This window comes from Crocodylus porosus, unplaced genomic scaffold (genome assembly GCF_001723895.1).
Source record: "Crocodylus porosus isolate Cpor-Errol unplaced genomic scaffold, CroPor_comp1, whole genome shotgun sequence".
NCBI lineage: Eukaryota > Metazoa > Chordata > Crocodylia > Crocodylidae > Crocodylus > Crocodylus porosus.
Genome location: NW_017728907.1, coordinates 9,317,149 through 9,331,831, shown reverse-complemented (window position 1 = coordinate 9,331,831; position 14,683 = coordinate 9,317,149). Strand labels below are relative to the sequence as shown.

General features: G+C 46.6%; 2 protein-coding genes across 3 annotated transcripts in view; one reads left to right on the top strand and one right to left on the bottom strand.

The window, feature by feature from the left end:
• UCHL5 (ubiquitin C-terminal hydrolase L5) overlaps positions 1 to 4,212 on the bottom strand; it is a 38,876-nt gene extending 34,664 nt beyond the window's left edge. Inside the window, exon 1 of the mRNA XM_019530710.1 lies at positions 3,983 to 4,212. Within this exon, the coding sequence (XP_019386255.1) occupies positions 3,983 to 4,064 (82 nt within the window). The 5' untranslated portion in view covers positions 4,065 to 4,212. The remainder of the gene's footprint in view (positions 1 to 3,982) is intronic.
• Positions 4,213 to 4,334: 122 nt separating this feature from the next.
• The window catches only part of TROVE2 (TROVE domain family member 2), a 22,714-nt gene continuing 12,365 nt past the window's right edge, over positions 4,335 to 14,683 (top strand). The window contains exons 1-4 of one of the 2 annotated variants that reach the window (XM_019530708.1): positions 4,335 to 4,518; positions 9,535 to 10,134; positions 10,907 to 11,127; positions 11,433 to 11,579. In XM_019530708.1, the coding sequence (XP_019386253.1) occupies positions 9,555 to 10,134; positions 10,907 to 11,127; positions 11,433 to 11,579 (948 nt within the window). In that variant the 5' untranslated portion in view covers positions 4,335 to 4,518; positions 9,535 to 9,554. Of the gene's footprint in view, positions 4,519 to 9,531; positions 10,135 to 10,906; positions 11,128 to 11,432; positions 11,580 to 14,683 lie in introns of both variants that reach the window. The other variant, XM_019530707.1, reaches the window with a different exon arrangement.

Below are 14,683 nucleotides of genomic sequence, written 5' to 3'. Positions count from 1 at the left end.
AGGGGGAGGATCACCTCCTTGGACCTGCTTGAGATGCATCTGTGGATGCATGACAAGGTGCGGCTGGCCTTCCTGACCGCTTCCCCGCACTGTCAGCCAATGTTCATTTTGGCATCATTAATGACTCCAAGATCCTTTTCTCCCTCTGCACTGACGAGAAGGGAGTTTCCCAGCCTGTAGGTATGGTGCTGGTTCTTCCTCCCCAGGTGCATCACCTTGCACTTGTCACTGTTGAAATCTAACCTGTTCTCATCCACCCACCCCTGTAACCTGTTTAGGTCCAATTGCAGCCTATTCCTCCCTTCTAGCATGCCCACATCTTGGTGTCGTCAGCAAATTTGAACAGGGTGCTTTTTAACCCCCTCGTCCAAGTCACTGATGAAGATGTTGAACAGTGCGGGCCTGAGGACTGAGCCCTGGGGGACCCCACTGCACCCATCCCTCCAGGTCAAAAATGACCCATCCACCACTACTCTCTGGGTGCGGCCCTCCAGCCAGTTAGTGACCCATTTGACTGTGTAGGCATGGATGCCAGTCCCCCAGTTTTTTAATAAGAATGGGGTGAGAGACAGTGTTGAAGGCCTTCCTAAAGTCCAGAAAGATTACGCCCACTGCTACCCCTGCATCGAAGGATTTTGTGACCTGGTCATAGAAGGCCACCAGGTTGGTCTCACAAGACTTGCCTTTAATGAACCCGTGTTGGTTGCCCCTTAGCATAATCTCCCCTGCTGCCCCTCATGGACATGCACCATGATAATTCTTCTCAAAAAGGTTACCCAGGATCGAGGTAAGACTAACTGGCCTATGGTTTCCTGGTTTCTCCTTCCTCCCTTTTTTGAAAATGGGAACCACATTGGCCCTTTTCCCATCCTCTGGCACCACACCAGAGCACCATGACTGCTCGTAAAGCCATGCCAGGTGTTCTGCAATGACCTCTGCTAATTCCCTCAGCACTATGGGGTGGTGATCATCAGGACCAGCTGATTTAAATACATCCAGTCCCTCCAGAAGTTCCCTGACTAGATCTGCCCTGACCCTAGGCCTGGGTGTACCTCCCTGGGGCCTGCTGGGGTCCTGACTGATTAGATTTAAAGTAATGTTGTTGATTCCCGTCAAGGAAAGATATGCTAAACACATTCTGTATTTTGTAGTAGTAGTAATAGATTTGACACAACAGCAGCACAGTCCATTACAGGAGATCAGTATGGCTTGCAAACACTGATTTAGCTTCTATCATCCTTTGAAGTAAGGAAGTATTACTAATTTCATTTCACAAAGGAACCAGCTTTCAACAGAAAAAGATTAAATAGCAGTCTTATGCAATATTACTAATCCAGGAAGATAACCACAGAAATTCTAGACCTATTCTGGTAAAGGGGGGGAAAAAAAATCTTTCTTTGAAGCAGAAGAAAAGCTCACCCTAGAGGGGAAAAAAGAAAGGTTCTTTCCTGAGTGGAGCACAGTCAGTTAAACATTTTACTGCATAAACTCATGAACCTCATCATCTCTATATTACATGGTATTTTTAGCACTAATTTAAACAGTAGAACTGTAAACTTTAAACTTCAGGCCAATAAATGAACAGACCAATCTATTAAACTAATTTAATTACAGTATAACCGTATAAATCTGGCATGATCGGGACTGAGGACCGGCTGGAAATCTGAACATTCCAGATTTTTTAAACTAGAGTGGTGACCAATTGTGGAGCAGCGGGGGAAGAGGGAGGAGGTCCAGTAGCCAGTCCCAGAGCAGTGGCCACAGGCAGAGCAGCAGTGTGGGGTGGTGGATGGCGGCAGTAGCCACCGCGTGCAAGCTTTGTCCTCTGCGTCTGGGGGAGTAGAGTGGGGAGCTTAAAAAGTGCCAGATTTTCAAAAATTTCCAATTTTTGATATTTGGATTTATGAGGTTATACTGTATATAAAACTTTTAGATTGTCAGAATGAGCTACTTAACTACTAGATAATTTAATTAAGTTAATTTAGTGCTTAGAAATAGTCATCTTTGGCAATTCAAGGAGACCAGAGTTCTCAGTTTTCCCCCAAACCACAATCTTTTACAACAGGCTGTCAACATACTTCAGGGTTGACCTGGGAGAATCACCTCTGCAATGAATATGGTTCAGTCTTTCTGACCCATTCACTCTTACACTTCACTCCTTACTGCTAACAAGGTTTTCAATTATGGTGGCCATTCAATCAGGACAGGACTTCCAAATCTCTTCTAGCACAATGCAAGATAACCTAGCACAATGCTCAATCATTAGTGAGACCTAAGGAGATATAAAAATAGAGGTGCATCGATACATTGGTCCCATATTGGATTGTCAACACAGTCGATTTTCATTATATTGGTGCCAATCGGCTTTTTTTGGCGGATGTGGCCGATAATGCCACTGATAAATGTCCCATGCATGCGCGGAGCCACAGCTTAGCGTGCAGGCAGCCAGGAGCGCAGCTCCACAACATGGACAGCAGAAGGGTCCAGCTGGTAAGTCTGCTGTGAGGGAAAGGGGGCTTGAGGGCAGCAGATCAAGGCCCCAGCTATGAGGGAGGAAATGGGGCTGGGGCTGCACAGCGCAGGGCACAGGATGGAGCTGCAAGCAGCTCAACCAGGGTCCAAAGAGCAGGTCTGCTCCTGCCACTCTGCAGACCCCAGGAGAGCATGGGGGAGGTGTGCCCCAGGATCCATGTGAGGGGAGAGGGTGGGCTGCCTCTGCAGGCTAGAGCCGGCACCAGTGCGGTGGTTGAGTCAGGCTGCACTCAGGGCAGGTGGTGCTGGGAAGGAGGGTCAGGACAGGGGGTTACAGCAAATTTTGGGGTGATTCAGGTCCCCCGTAGCCCCCTCCCAGCGCTGCCACTGTCCCCCCAAGCACAGTCCGGCCCAGCCCCCGCAAAGAAGACCTCGGCGCTGCCCTGACCTCAGCCCACAGCAACAGCCCGCCCTCGCACCATGCACAGATCCAGAAGCACATGATTCTGATCTTCTGCAACATTCCCCTGTGGGCTTGCATCTGGTTTCCAGCAGCTACAATGCAGAAAGGATCTCTTCCCTACTATCCCCTGAACAGTGTATACAGATCTATACTATCCTATTCTTCCCAGACACCCTATCATAAAAAAGAAGACATTTTCCATCTATTATACAAAAGAAGAATTTTTCATAATCACATATAATTCTCTTATCACAGCTTTACCCAAGCTGCAGGAACATGAAGCAGATGCGACTTGGCAGACCCAAAAAGGTACTCAAGAGCAAGTTTTACTGATCAGAATTCAATTTCACTTTAGTTCTGTTGCCATATGCTCCTATCTCCAGAGCAAGAACGCTCCAGACCTGCATGCAGTGGATGCTTGTTCTTTAAAATGACACAGGGCAGGGCTTTTTTGGTAAGGTTTCTACAGAAATTTCTGTACCTTCGCAGAAATAAATGGCTTACCTTCCCATGTGACAGAGGGTAAAAAAACCCTGATTTCATTCATTGGATTTCTCAAGCCAGATGCCAGGTTTGCATTTTAGGCACAGGCAAAAAAGGGTGAGAAAGCAGACCCATAATTGAGAGCTGTGAACTATGATCCTGTTACAAGTTTCTCAGCTTCTTCCAGACCATGGTAGGATTAGTGGTGTGCAAGCCAGCTTCTAAAGTTACAGCTAATGCCAGCTTCGTTGTTTCAACGGTGCTGCATGAACTGCAACTCAAGGGTGATCCCAGCCCTCAGCAATGCAACGTGTTACGCCACCGCACCCGCCTCACACGAGTCCCCTGAGCGCTGGGGGACGCGGGTAAGGGCGCTCGCAGTTGCAAGAGACCCGTGACCTCCAGCAGGACCAGACCGGGCCGGGCCGGTCTCTCCGTAAGCTCAGAGCCAGGCAGAGGCCCAGCCGCTCGGGAGCAACCCCAACTCCACTCCCAATCCCACCCCGGGGCCGCCCAAGCCTCTCCAGGGCTCCCTCCCACCCGCCCCGGGTGCCGCCCCCTCACCAAAGCCCTTGATGAGCTCCGTGAAGACGCCTGGGTCGCTCTCCATGAGGCACCACTCCCCGGCGCTGCCCCCACCCGCCATGGCGTCGGCTCGCCAGGCGGCCACCGCTACCAGCCGGCTAAGCGGCGATACCCGCGCACGCCGCCGCTTTCCCAGCAGGCTCTGCGGCCCGCGCGGCCCCTGTCATCTCTATGGTGAGGAAGGTGCGCCCGGGCCCACCGGAAGCGGGATCCAGCCTCACATCCGGGGCACTGGCAGCGGTTACCATGGTAACGCCCGCCTTCTCCTCCCCTGTTCAGAAAACCTCCATCCGGGTATTGAGCTGCTGCTTGCCCAGGCGGAAAGTGGGAGAGAAGGGTATCCGGGCCACGGGGCTCCACCCGGGTGCGGGGAGGAGCTCTATCCGGGGACTGCGGCGGCTGTTAGGGAGCGGCTGAGCCTGACCGAAGTCCGAGGAGAAGCAAGAGCCCTAATCGGGTGTGGCGGCCCGTTCCCTCCTGCCGCCGCTTCCCCCCGGCCCTGCTCTAGCTCGTAGGTAGGGCTCAGCCTCGCGGCTGCCAGCGCCACCTCCGCGGGGCACCCCGGCTGCACCATGGCTCCTGGCCCGGCGGGAGAAACGGGGCTCGGAGCCGGCCGCGCTCCCCCGCCACACGGGGCCCCGCTCCGCTCGCAGCGGGGTGCTGGGGGGGCCGAGCAGCGCGGGGCCCGCGCGCTGTGGGGGTGGCGATGCGGGGGGGGAGGAGGCCGCTGGCGAAGTGGGGGGCGGCCCAGACGCGTTGGTTTCTCTGTAGCCTTTTGTCCGCGCCTCAGGCGCTGCGCTGGGGGTGGAAGTGAAGCAAGAGCCGCCAGCCCCGGGGGCTGCCCGCACCCCGTCTCTAGCGCAGCCTTCGACGTGGCTAGGGCGTTGCCGCAGGCCGTGGATGCAGCGCAGGGCGAGCCCAGCCCTCGGCGCTGGTTGCGGTTTCTTGAACCCTAATAAACTGAATGGGCCACGACGTTCCTATAGAAACGTGAGGCAGGGCCGCCTTGCCAGCTTAGCCCCGGGAAAATAGGGTTGGACGTTGTTCCCTGGGATTTTCCGTAGCTGGTGAATCACGCCCAGTAATGAAGCTTGCTAAGGAAAGCTGAGCTCCATTTCTTTGTCAAAAGCCAGTCCTCAGAGAATAACCATCTTCTTTTGGATTGGATTTGCAATGCTTAAGCATGCAAGTGGTCTCCCTGGTCTCCTCCCCAGCTGTGAAGCCAAGCACTGGGCAGGGGGGAGCCACTGGCCCCATATCCAGCCAGCTAAGCAAAACCTTGGCTGGGATGATATAGTTGGGGCTTTGAAGCAGGGATTGGAATAGATGACCTCCTGAGGTCCTTCCAACCCTATATTTCTATGATTCTATTTCAGCATTTTGCACAGTGCAAGCAGTGTCCTTTCAGGAAGCAGTCCTAAAATGCAGTAACCCTAACATTTAACTGGAGGTAAACTTGTGTCTCCTAATCTGTGCAATGATTTTTGGGAGTGGCATCACTGAATATGGGCTTTTTGAAGGTTGTGCTGGCAAAACAAAGTTGCTTCTCATGATAATATTGAGTGCATCAGGTGGCCACTTTGGATGGATTCATTTGGTGCATTCAGTTTAGCTAGTCAGGCTATAATGCTGAAGGCATGCTAAGATATATGTATGGTAGTACTCCTCCAGGTAGCAGGAGGCCTGTTGCCTCCTGGGGCTGCCTGCTCTGGGGCTGTCTGCTCTCCTGTCTCCACATGCCACTCTCTGGTTGGCTAGGGTGCCTCAGCATGGGACTTCCTGCAGACTAGCCCATGCTGAGGCAGCTTGTTCCCCAGCCTGCAACACATGGAGGGCAGCTGGGAGCCAGGAGGAATTGGGTACAGGTAGTTTGCCCGAAGCAGAACAGTTTGTTCCTAAGCAAAGCACAACAGTGTATGCTGTGGGACACAATAACAGCCACTACTGCTGGTGCTGCTGCGAGTGCATGTCCCTGACCATCTGGACCCAAGTAACGGGGATTCTTGAGAAGATTGGGTAGACAAATTTGTACCTTGTATTTTCTGATAGTCAGTTGCTGGCTTTCCTAGAAATTGGATATTAAGGGTTTGCAACAGGTGGGATTCGTTGTAATGAAAATCAATTTTGGATCTTGCAACCAATATCATATCTTTAAGTGTTACCCTGTAGGGTCAGGCCAACTCTAGGATCTCAATATTACACTGTTAGGAGGGTGTGACACAATTGCACATATATACACACACACGCACACTACCAGCTCATAGACATCCAAACCAGCATAGGCACATGCATACCTATCACTAATTCAAGCACCTACACCCCAAAAGTTAGACACAGATCACTAATTCATATATCATGCACACAATGACATATTTACACACACTCACCAGTTCACACACATACAACCCATCTACACATACACACAGGTAAGTTCCTAACTTGGATGGTACAGTGGGTATGTGCGTGCTTGGGGGAAGGTTCAGGTGAGAGAGAGAGAGTTGAAGTGTGGGCAGTGAAAGTTGTCAGAAGTGGGATTAGAACCGGTAGACTACAGAGAAGCTGGCTGAGGAACTGAGGCTTGGGTTTACTTAAGGTAGACTGGGACTGGAAACTCAGGCAGACAGCTGAGATATTGGGCAGATAAGCAGTGGCAAGGAGGAGACAGTCAGGAAAGAAATTGAGCTGCTCAGGGGAAAAGGAAAAGGCAGTGGGGATAAGACAGTGGCAAAGAAACAGGGTTTGGGGGCAGAGAGGAACTCAGGACAGGTGTTGGAGGTGGCAGAGAGCCAGAAGCAGGAGAGGAAGAAATGAGAGAGAAATTAGAGGGGCGAGGAGCTGAGATTGGAGCAGGGCAAAACCATAGTAAAGCAAAACCCAACTTAGGGGTCCAAATAACAGTTTTATTACACAGACAACACGCTACAGTGACTCATGAAGTTATTAGTTCACACATGCACTCACACATGCACTTACTCACAACAGCAGCAGGAGAAAGAGACTCAGTGGAAGGGCTGGAGTCCAGGTAGGGAAGAGAAGCAGAGTCCAAATCCTTGGTTGAAGAGTGGGTGGGGGTGATAGCTACCTATCAAGGCTGGAGAGGGGTCCTTGCCAAGTAGGTGTTGTCCAGAGAGGGGTCGCTGGCAGGACCTCTGGATGCATAGATGGTGTGGCGTGGCGCTAGTCCAGATGAAGAGGGTGTCCCAAGGAATCAGTCTTCACTGCCCTTTTTATGTGGCAGACTACCTCTGATCTCCTACGGGGAGGGCCTGTCCTGTTCCGTAGGGATCCAAGTGTTCTTACAGAGCAGAGCGTGTGCAGCCTTGGCACAGTGGTGGGTTGCCTCATCTTTTGTTTCTTGAATGCTGAGGGTGGTTCCAAGGGCTGAGTCCTTGGTCTGGGTATTGGTGTTGATGGTTCAGTCATGCAGAGGGAGCTATTTTTAAACCTACTGCCATCGGCTCCCAAGCACCCGCATTCATCCCCATTCATTCAGGAACCAAGTTACATAGGAGGAGTAGGTGTGAGTCATGGGTTACACAACCAGGCCTGGGGACAGGATGGTGACTTGACAAACAAAATGGAAACTTGGCATGCCTTATGCTAACTTACACATGTAGGCCTAAATCATATAGTACCAGTAAAACAGTAATATATAACAGTAAAACTCGATATAAACATAATAATTATACAATATAAAGGAGAAAAAACAAAACAAATGCAACTTGCTCCCAAAATAAAATGCTATGTGTTAGCTCACTTATACTTGTCTATAGGGATTAGAGAGGGAAAGAAAAAAAGTCAGAAATGGTTGGGGAAGGGGAAGAAATGCACTTTAAAAAGGAAAAAGAAGACTGGGGGTTTTGCTACATAAGGATTGCAGTTTTGAAGAATTTAGTAGTTCTTGGACACTGGAACAAAAATTACAAAGTAATTACATCTATATGCTTGTAGCTATCTTTGCACATTTAGATGTTAGCTTCACCACTCTACAGTAACAATGTACACATGGTTTCAGTGCCTTGATTACATGTAATACCCTAATAATAACATACCATAGTGCACAAATAGACAATATGTTAGACCGGTGACGCTCAATTTCTTGGGCTTGCGGACAAACGAAGGTTGCAGGGCAGGTCCATGGACTGGATTATCCTCACCCCTGGGATTGGGCTCTGGGGGCCCTGTTTTACTTCTGCTTGATCACATAGGCTGAGATCAGGTTTAGCACTGACCTCCACACCTAATCTATCATGCAGTGCTCCATGGGATGGATGACATACTGCCAAGGGTTATATCTGGCCGGCAGGCCAGGGATTGAGCACCCATGTTAGACCATTTTGTAGAGAATTGTGTGAAGGATTCTTGTGCCAGGCACAGAGACTGGCTACGCCACTTGTAGCACTTCGGCTCCAGGCTGACCACTCCTTGTTCAGTTGCATTTCAGTCTCCCTTTCAGTGCTGTTAATTTCGATTTTGCGTTATATTTACATTGGCATATTGTTTTGTTTTTGGTTGACTTCACTATAGCTGGATTTTGTCTTTTTGAAAAATAACTTTTTTGGCATGAACGTAATTTTTTTTCCCTTAATGCTTCCAATTGAGATTAGAAATATAAAAATACTAGGTAAGCTTCAGAGTGACTGTTTCAGTAGTCTGCTTACATATGGTGTGTAAACAAAGCCCGGAAAGTTTGGGATTTTTTTCTTTGCTTTCTCTTTCTCTTTTTTGCCTTAGAATTAAAGAAATGTAGAATTAGGGGGCTTTGTTTCTGTCTCTGTGTGTGCTTTTTATGCCCTCATTGGAAAGGGTGGACATATTTGAATCTTATGTAAAGGTATACTTTTCCTTCATATTTGTTACAATTTTCCTTCTGCCCTTCCTATTTAGCTGAGGTTTTAGCATTTCTGCTTCCTAATATCAATCACCATTTTACTAGCTTCTTATGCTAGAGAAATTCAGGACATTTTTCTCTCCTGCCTAGAGAGCAGTGATGATGCAATGGTCACAAGCACAGAGAAAGTAGAAGTTGACCAGCTAAGGTTGGAGGTTTTCAGTCAGATCACTATTCTTTGCACCAACATTATTTACAAATTGGTGATTTCCTAATATTTGTGGCAAATGACATCTTTGTGAGATTTAGTTACTCCATTCCTTCAGCAGTTGGCATTCACAATGAAATGCTTTAAGATAGAGCCAACAAAATTAGTTGGCTGGATGGGAGGGAACAGACTTTAACCTCAAAATCCTTTCACAATTTCTTCATGCCCCAGGAATCTGAAAAAGGCACCAACCTGATTTTTAAAATGTATTTTTGAAGGTCAGCTTTACTAAATAAAGCATTTGCTGGACTACATTCCTGCTGTTCCATTACATGATTAACGATAAAGATAGGAGGGGAAAATAAGGCGTTTCTGATGCGATGTACTCATTTGGCTTTAGATCTACGTGGAAACTGATAAATGCCAAAAAAGCCCAACAAATTTCCTCATTAATATTTAATAAAACTTTACTCTCTCTCTCTTTTCCAGCAGGCTTCCTAAAATTGTCAGCAATGGAGGAAGAAGTAAGCCAAATGCAACCTCTGAATGAGAAGCAGGTGCAAAACTCAGAAGGTGGCTATGTATGGCAGGTCACTGATATGAATAGACTGCACCGTTTTTTGTGTTTTGGTTCAGAAGGTGGAACTTACTATATCGGGGAGAAGAAACTGGCCTTTGAAAATACAGAAGCTTTAATAAGATTGATTGAAGATGGCAAAGGCTGTGATGTGGTACAGGAAATAAAGACATTCAGTGTAGAAGGGAGGACAGCAAAACAGGAACCATTGCTTTTTGCTCTAGCAGTTTGTTCACAGTGCTCTGACGCAAAAACTAAACAAGCGGCGTTTAAGGCTGTTTCTGAAGTGTGCCGCATACCAACCCATCTCTTTACTCTTGTCCAGTTTAAAAAGGATCTGAAGGAGGGGATGAAATGTGGCATGTGGGGCCGTGCCCTGAGAAAAGCTGTTGCAGACTGGTATAATGGGAAGAATGGCATGGCTCTTGCTCTAGCAGTTACAAAATATAAACAAAGGAATGGCTGGTCTCATAAAGACCTTCTGAGGTTGTCCCATCTAAAACCTTCCAATGAAGGTAACAGTATTTTATCAATCTTTAGTAAAAACATTATGCAGTATTATAAATGTGTTGTTTCTTGCATGTCTGTGTCTTGGAAGCTTAAATGTCATTTTGGCATGATGGTGTCTGCTGATGGTATCTTACAGATGAGAAAAGACTACAAAAGGTCATAGAAAATGTGGCCCATTTATCTTCACTCTTCAAAAGTAAACTATAGTTTCTTATTACTTATCTTGTTGCTGTTGAGGCTGGGTTAAATAGTGCTTACAATTTTTTTTTCTGTTTTCATATCAGTTGGAAGATTTTATTAATACACTTTTCATTATTTAACTAGATATGTTGTGTGCAATTGAGATTTGACAGTGATCTTGGTTGTCTGCCTCCCTTAAGTTAGAAAAGCCCCTAGTTTTACAAATGAAAAGCAAAGACAACCTGAGAATACTCTGCTGCATGGAACTCAGGGTAAACATAATACATATCAGCTGCAAATTGGACATCAATATTCATTGTCTTTTCTGAGTAGGTTTTTCCTTGTCTTCTTCATATGTAAGTGTTTTGTGTCAAAGAGGGTAGAGGTGTTAAGAGCACACCTTATTTTATTCATTTCATAATATATCTTTAAAAGAAACCTAAAGTATTGTGTATTATACATGTTAATGTATTGCAGTCTCTACATTTAGAGAAGTGAAACCTTAGTATGCTTCTGACTATTTTATCTACAAGACCTACTAAACGCTCTAATACTTCACCATAATCTTGAATAGAAAATATTTTTCTTTTTCAATAGGAATTGCTATAGTCACTAAATATATCACCAAGGGATGGAACGAAGTTCAAGAGGCATATAAAGAGAAGGCACTTTCTGCTGAGACTGAAAAACTCTTAAAATATCTGGAAGCAGTGGAAAGAGTAAAACGAACAAAAGATGAATTGGAGGTTATTCATTTGATTGAAGAGTATAGTTTAGTTAGGGAGCATCTCCCAACAAACCATTTGAAATCTAAAGAGGTGGGTAAAGTAGAATAGTATCATACAAGCTAGTGTTTTATAAAGGAATATTTTGTGCATCTTATGAAGTCTAAATTGCTAATGATTTATTTTTATTCCAAAGAAAACATTTTAATGCTGAAATGATGTAAGTAGTTAATATAAGTGAGACCAAAGTGTCTATCAGTTTTAACATTTTAATATATATTTACATTTTTACTTAATGTCTTATTTACACACAAGATATGGATTTCTATACTGAGTGAAAAAATTTTATACTGAGTTTTGCTTCTCTTTTTTTACTCCCTATTCTGATACTGTATCAGATATGGAAAGCGTTGTTACAGGAAATGCCCCTTACTGCAATGTTGAGGAATTTGGGAAAGATGACAGCAAATTCAGTACTAGAACCAGGAAGCCCAGAAGTGTCCCTAGTATGTGAAAGACTGAAAAATGAGAAAATACTAAAAAAGGTATGAACTGTTTTTATCACTTGAGGCTTGTATTTGTGTGGTTTGCTATCTTTGTGGAAAAATTGGAAGATTGTGGGCTTAACTGCTCAGCAGTTCAGTGGGTGGAAACTGGCTGCATGGTAGGACCTACAGAGTTCTCACGAACAGATCTGTGTCATCCTGGCAAGAAGTGGCCAGTGGTGTCCTGAGGGGTCTGTGCCTGGACTGGTGTTTTACAACTTGTTTATCAGTGATTTGGATGTGGGAGTGAAAAGCTCGCAGATGACACCAAGTTATGGGGGAGCGTGGCCATACCAGAAAATAGGTTGGAAATATAGGCAGACCTAGATAGGCTGGAGAGTTGGGTGGACCGGAGCCAGATAAAGTTTAACACTCAGAAGTGTAACGTGTTCTACCTTGGGGAAAACAATCCCGAACATACCTACAGGCGCGGTGGCGACAATTTGACTTGCACCCTGGCCGAAAGGGACCTAGGGGTAGTGACCGATCATTGCATAAACATGACCTGGCAGTGCGATGCTGTGGCCAGAAGGGCAGACAACACGCTGGCATGCATTAACCATTGCATCTCATGCAAAACTAAGGAAGCAATACTCCTACTGTACTCCACACTGGTGACACCGCAGCTGGAGTACCGCGTCCAGTTCTGGAAGCCACGCTTGAAGAAGGATGTGGAAAAACTTGAGAGGGTCCAGAGAAGAGCCACCGGTATGATCAGGGACTTGCAAGACAATCCATATGAGGAGAGGGTGAGGGACATGGGCCTCTACAGCTTACAGAAGACAAGGCTGAGAGGGGACTTGGTTGCAGCTTACCACTACATCAGGGGAGTACATCAAGAACTGGGTGTACAGCTGTTCACCAGGGCACCGCTGGGGAAGACCAGGAGCAATGGATATGAACTCCTGGAAGACTGGTTCAGGCTCAGTTCCAGGAAAAACTCCTTCACAGTCAGGGTATCCAGACTGTGGAATAAACTCCCTCCCGTGGTGGTGCAGTCACCTTCCCTGGAAATCTTCAAAAGCAGAATGGACATTCACCTTGCTGGGGTCCCCTTACCCCAGCTATTTTTTCCTGCCTAGTGCAGGGGGGCTGGACCCGATGACCTACAAGGTCCTTTCCAGCCCCAAATGATCTATAAGCACTCTTACGCAGTGTTTTTTTAATCGATTGCACATGTTCTTCTGAGACTGTTCTAATACTGGATAACAAAGCACCACTTTTTTCAGGCTCTGGCTCAAGTGTTGTTGTAAATAAATAATAATGAAAAAATACTTTGGGCTTATAAATTCACAGGTATAATATTTCAGTTATTTACAGAAGGGCTAAGGCCAGCAGGAGTCTAGGAGTGGAACAAGAATATGAAATGTATCTTCTTTTTTAAGGCCCCTGTACTAAGTGGAGGAACAGAGATGAAGTTGGGAGGGTACTTGTCTCTCAGTGTAAATAAGTGACTGAGGAGCTAAGATGGCAAGCAGAGAACCAAGGGAGGAACAGAAGGTGGAAATAATCATTAGCATAGTGTATGCAAGGAAGTGTTTTAAGGAACTGAATTTCTTTAATAACTGCATTAAAATATTTTCCTTGTTTGTACTTATTTGTCTTTTCCCATTTGGTTTTGAGATGAAACATATTCAAGGTCTTTGGTAGGTTACTTTAAAAGAAATATTAGCCTAGCCACTGTCTTGGCCACCTGAACTGAGGGACAAGGACATAGCCAGCCTCCTGGCTTACATAGTTGGTAGGCCTATCTGGGTGGCATGCCAGATGGATGCTGGCTTGTGACTTTGACAAAGGGCAGTTAAGGATGCCCTTTGTGGGATGGAGGCCAGGACAGAAGGTCGCTAGGTTATTATGAAACAGGACAGCTGATAACCAACAGCCAGGGAAAGGCCAATCTGCTTAATGGGTACTTCATGTCGGTCTTTTGTCAGAATGGCCAGGGTGAGAGTGTATTTATACCCAGGATTGGTTTTGATCCTAGTAAAGGATCTCCTTAGGAGGCTGGACACCTTCATGTCATCTGGTCCTGACAGATTACACCCCAGAGTACTTGAGGAGCTGTCACGTGTCATAGCTCAACCATTGGCAAAAATATTCAAAAACCCGTGGTGCTCGGGTGAAGTACCTGACGACTGGAAGAAAACCAATGTGGTACCCATCTTCAAGAAAGGGCAGAAAGTAGATTCTGGGAATGACAGGCCAATCAGCTTGACCTCAATCCGCGGTAAGATTCTGGAGAAAATTATCAAGGAGACCCTATTGGATAAGCTGGCTGAGGGCAACATCCTGAGGGATAGCCAGCACAAGTTTGTCATGGGTAGGACTTGCCTGACCAATCTCATCTTCTATGACCAGGTGACATATCACCTGGACAAGGCAGAAGAGATTGACATCATATATCTGAACTTTAAAAAACTTGTGATCTAGTGTCCCATGACCTCCTCATGGAAAAATTGTCCAACTGTGGCCTCAGCTACACCACAGTCCGATGGCTGGGAAATTGGCTCCGAGGTCGGACCCAGAGAGTAGTGGTTGATGGTAGTGAATCGTTATAGCGCTCCGTGAACAGCGGTGTTCCCCAAGGATCTGTCCTTGGACTGGTTCTCTTTAACATCTTTATCAACAATATGGACGTGGGTATCAGAAGCGCACTGGCTAAGTTTGCCGATGACACTAACCTTTGAGGCATAGCGTCCACTAGCCTGTCCTCAGGTGTGATCCAGGCTGACTTGAATAAACTTAGTAAGTGGGCATATACCTTTTTTGGTATTGAACATCATCAGGTTTGTAAGGTACTCTACCTTGGAGGGGTGGGGTGTGGTACAGCAGTGCTACGCTTGCTAGCATCATTGCCCAAAGCGACTTGGGGGTCATGATTGACCACACAATGAACATGAGCCACCAATGCAGTGTCGTATCTGGTAAAGCAAACAAAACTTCGCTCTGCGTCCATACGTGCTTCTCAAGTAAATCTCAGGATGTCATCCTCCCTCTGTACTCAGCCTTGGTAAGGATGCAGATGGAGTACTGCATCCAATTCTGGGCTCCACAATTCAGGAAGGATGTGGAGAAGTTTGAAAGAGTCCAGAGGAGAGCCACGC